Source organism: Gossypium raimondii, chromosome 12, assembly GCF_025698545.1.
Source record: "Gossypium raimondii isolate GPD5lz chromosome 12, ASM2569854v1, whole genome shotgun sequence".
Lineage (NCBI taxonomy): Eukaryota > Viridiplantae > Streptophyta > Magnoliopsida > Malvales > Malvaceae > Gossypium > Gossypium raimondii.
Genome location: NC_068576.1, coordinates 10264104 through 10268556, shown reverse-complemented (window position 1 = coordinate 10268556; position 4453 = coordinate 10264104). Strand labels below are relative to the sequence as shown.

General features: G+C 34.9%; 1 protein-coding gene across 3 annotated transcripts; it reads left to right on the top strand.

Moving 5' to 3' along the window:
- The first annotated feature begins 417 nt into the window (after positions 1 to 417).
- On the top strand, positions 418 to 4083 carry LOC105763229 (NAC domain-containing protein 37). 3 transcript variants are annotated; one of them, XM_012581359.2, is made up of 4 exons: positions 418 to 548; positions 1940 to 2107; positions 2266 to 2540; positions 3334 to 4083. In XM_012581359.2, the coding sequence occupies exons 2-4, from the start codon at positions 1951 to 1953 to the stop codon at positions 3982 to 3984; spliced, it is 1083 nt and encodes a 360-aa protein (XP_012436813.1). In that variant the 5' UTR covers positions 418 to 548; positions 1940 to 1950; the 3' UTR covers positions 3985 to 4083. The 3 variants fall into 3 exon arrangements, with proteins under 3 accessions (XP_012436813.1, XP_012436812.1, XP_052480809.1); XM_012581358.2 differs by having other exon boundaries at positions 427 to 548; positions 1937 to 2107; XM_052624849.1 differs by lacking the exon at positions 418 to 548 and adding an exon at positions 575 to 1141 and having other exon boundaries at positions 1947 to 2107.
- Positions 4084 to 4453: the final 370 nt, after the last annotated feature.

The following is a 4453-nucleotide window of genomic DNA, read 5'->3' as shown; positions in this document are numbered from 1 at the left end:
GTTGATAGAGTAGAAAAGCGCTTTCCTACAACTTACGCTGAAAACGCATCCAACTCAATACGTTTTCCTGCAAAGTACGTTGAAAAAACGTCCAGCTCAACGCATTTTCAAAAATTTACCTAATCCCACAAATATTCAAAAAAAAACGATCTAATCTCATAAATATTAAAAAATTGGACATTTTCTATTAATTCACCCATTTATATATACATAGTTGGTGGATGTTATTTATATATACTAATATCATATTATATGTTAAAGTATTCTTTTTCATATTGGAAGTAAAATAAAATTATGGGTTTTAGTAATTTGCGTACGAAGGTAGGCAAAAACGTTCGTAACTGGGGACAGCCATCAACCATGCGCAATCGAGCGGTCCTCCCACCCCCTCTCCTTTTATATTCTCTTTTATCTCTCTGTATCGCTCTTTCTCATTTGTCTCTCTATTCTTTAGTTCCCTCCCTTTTCACTTCTTCTTCGTCTTGTTCTTTGTCTTTGTTTCTTCTGTTTCAACCAATAATTAACTCTACAACTATAGTTTAATCCAGGTAAGCTTTTGAGTTTTGCATGGAAAATCAACTCCCTTTAATTTCAACATTCTCGTTTATTCTGTTCAATTCTGTTTTAGTACAGTGTTCTTTCAACTTCTTGTAGACTTTTTCTTTTTCTTTTTCTTTTTACATCAGTTGCCTGTTTTCATATTTCTCTCTTCGTAAGGCAACCAAATTTGGATGTGGAACTCCATTTTGTTTGATCAAAGAAGCTAAGCCAACTTACTAAACACATAGAAGACGGTGGTAAAATAACCTTGTTATTTGCATATTCATTTCCAAAATTCTTTCAATGGAGTCGGGGTTCTTTCATATTTCCTACTTGAGCAAACCACCCAGAGTTTGGAACACATTTGAATGCCTTTGAAAGAAAGTATAGGCCTTACCAAAATCTGAATAAGTTTAGAGGTCACTTTTTGAGTTTGAAACTATAAGAGCCAAACCCTGTAAATATTTTCTTTTCCTTTTCTCTGATGTCATCAGTCTGTCAGACATGCTATGGGACTTCTCGACAAACAGACAAAGTGGACAGAGTCCATTTCATTTGCAATGAGACAAAGCGCCTGCAAGTGCTTCATCCATTCAACACTGCTTTTCTTTTTCTTTTTCTTTTTTTTGCTCTCTATTTATGTCTTACTCTTTGTCAGGCTTACCATTTCTTTGTTTAATTATTTGCATATTCTTTGAAAAAATGTAACTTTCGTTTTTCAAACCCTTTTAGTAAAACTGTCTCTCCATGTTTTTTCATCCTAGAAGACTGTTTTTTTAAAGAAAAGAAAAAGAATAATTTGTTTAGTGATTATTAATCGCTTAGATGGAAACCCCGTTCTTGAAGATATCATTTCCACCATTCACCAACACAAGACAACATCATTAGCTCAAACCTCTAGTTGTCCGTTTTACTTGACAGAGCTACAGCTGGCCTTTTAAAAGATGTTTATGTTATGCTTATAATTTTGATGTCCTATTATATTCGTGTTAATTTTTTTTAGATCTAGTTTGCAGCATGCTTCGAATGAGAGAGGGACTACATTCCAACTTCTTTCACCTCTTGTAGGAAACCATTAATGTTTATGAAATAAAGGGTTTTTGTTTTAATTTACTTTCATGAGAGAGATAAAAACATTGGGTGGGTTGGGGTGACTTTTGCTTACTACCAACAATGAGCTAGCTTAGCTTAGCTTAGCTTAGCTCATAATTATGATAACCCTTGTCACCTTTTTAATTGGAGAGTTCATCATTTTCTTTTACTTTTCTTTTTTCTTTTAACATCTTATCCTTTGGTTTTGGTTATTCTTCTCTTTCTAAGTTTATTTATATATTGGTTATTATTTAGAGATGATGAAGTTATAAAAAGAATGGTAAATATGGTGAATTTGATGCAGTAGCAACTAGAGTTATGATGGAGTCAAGTGTCCCACCAGGATTCCGGTTCCACCCCACAGACGAAGAGCTTGTTGGGTATTATCTGAGGAAGAAGGTGGCTTCCCAGAAGATCGATCTTGATGTTATCACAGACATTGATCTCTATCGGATCGAACCCTGGGATCTTCAAGGTTCTTTTCCCTTTTTCTTTTTTTTTTTCTTTTAATCAGTTTCCACTCTCGGTTAAGATGGATCCACCAGGTAGGGTTTAAATAACCCTAGACATGGATGTTAACCCTAGAATTTATATATGTATAAGTAATAAGATGTTAATATTGGTGATGAGCAGAGAGATGTCGGATAGGATATGAGGAGCAAAAGGAGTGGTATTTCTTCAGCCACAAGGATAAGAAGTATCCAACAGGGACAAGGACCAACAGAGCAACCATGGCTGGTTTCTGGAAAGCAACGGGGCGAGACAAGGCGGTGTATGATAATAAATCAAAGCTCATTGGCATGAGGAAAACTCTTGTTTTCTACAAAGGGAGAGCTCCAAATGGCCACAAAACTGACTGGATCATGCATGAATACAGGCTTGAATCCGACGACAATCGACCTCCTCAGGCAAGCACTCATATCATTTCTATAGTTTTTCTTTTTCTCTCTGATTATCAGTTTTTTTTTTCCAAGAAAATTTATTAAAATAAAACAGGCAAACAATATCTGCAATTATAACAATACATCACACGATAATATTCAATCGTAAACTCTTTACAATGAATCCAACTTTTAGTGACGAAATAGATTGGTAATATTATTATTATAAAAATAAAGTTGAATTTGCCCCCACTATAGAATTTATACGATGGAAGGAATCAGTTTTTTGGTTTCCATACGAAGACCATTTGTACTGAAATGTCAACATAAATGCCTCCACCAACATCAAAGTCAAAAAGGTCATTAGATTTTTTTTTTTTTTTGATAAAGTATAATTTTTCATACCAAAACATACTATGCTTTCTTTCCATTCCTTTTCTATCATGAGCTTCAGTATGTCAAAAGCAAAATCCCACTTCTCATTGATACTTTTCATCTATTATCATCTTATTTAGTCATGCAATATCTGCCTACTTCTCTTTACCAAACACAAGAAAAGGAAAGGCACTTTGTTAAGGGCCAGACCTTAGTTTTATCCTCGACCAGCATAAAGGTCATTGACGAGGAGCATATTATCATTTGAGCTAAAATGAGGTATGGCATAAATTATGAGGTTGAGTCAGAACATATGCAAACTCTTCAATTTGTTTATAAATTCGTCAATACTCTTAACAGAATCATGAAACAGAACTTCAATCTAGGACAGTATTAAACTTATCTAGAAATATTAATAAATAACAATTTCTTAAAAGTTTTGCAGGAGGAAGGATGGGTCATTTGTCGAGCTTTTAAGAAAAAAATAAGTGGTCAAGCCAAGAGCATTGAAGGGTGGGAGTCGAGGTGCTTCTATGATGAGCCAAGTGGTCTCAGCTCCGTGATTGATCCAATGGAATACTTATCAAAGCAACCCCACAAATTTTTACCCTATTGCAAAGAAGAGACAGAGGCAGATAATTTAGACTTTGTTTACTGTGATCAGTTTGTAGAGCTTCCTCAGCTAGAGAGTCCATCTTTGCCATTAATAAATAAGCCAGCCTCCATATCTCTCATATCAGAGAATATCGTCAATTATGGAGAAGAAGAAGAAGAAGAAGCAGATAAAAAAAGAATGTGCAACGCCAACACCAAGAAAGTGACTGATTGGAGAGCCCTTGATAAGTTCGTTGCTTCACAACTGAGTCATGAAGATAGATATAATAATGGTGATCAAGAAAGAGCCTCAATCTCAAGCTTTGATGCCAATAACAGTAGTAACTCAGACATGGAAGCATTGCTGCTATTGCAGAGTAGTAGAGAAGAAAGGAACAAGTTGAAGGAGCTCTTGAATTCAAGTACTTCACATTGTGATGTGGGAATATGCATATTTGATCAATTAAAAGGAGATGATCAAGAGGCTTTATCGCTTAATTAGTATTAATTATAAACAGTTGGTGCATAATTAGACATATTTTTGTAAAAAATATGGTTGTGAAATGAGTGAAGAAATTCTCTCTATTTATCTCTCTCGAAATGGTTGCAAATCTTTCACATCAGCTGTGGTTAGTAATAAGCTTATGTTTCCAAGGTTTAAAAATCGAAATTTAATGTAGACTGAATTATAAGTAGAATACCAGTTTTGGAATCAGATATTATCTTTTACCATTAACTTTGAAATTACAACAAGAATTTAGTTGGGAAATAAAAACCCACACTTTCTTCTTCATATTTAATTTGATTTTCTTGGCAACCAAACATGATAGAGTAGGAGCAATGAATCTCCATTATACGACAGAACCAAAAAACAAAAACATAGAATTAGCGGCTGGGTGAAGGCTTGGTGGGACCATGGTTTGTCTAGCATGCGGTGGGCAACGTGGCTCCTGTTGGGGGCATGCCTTGCA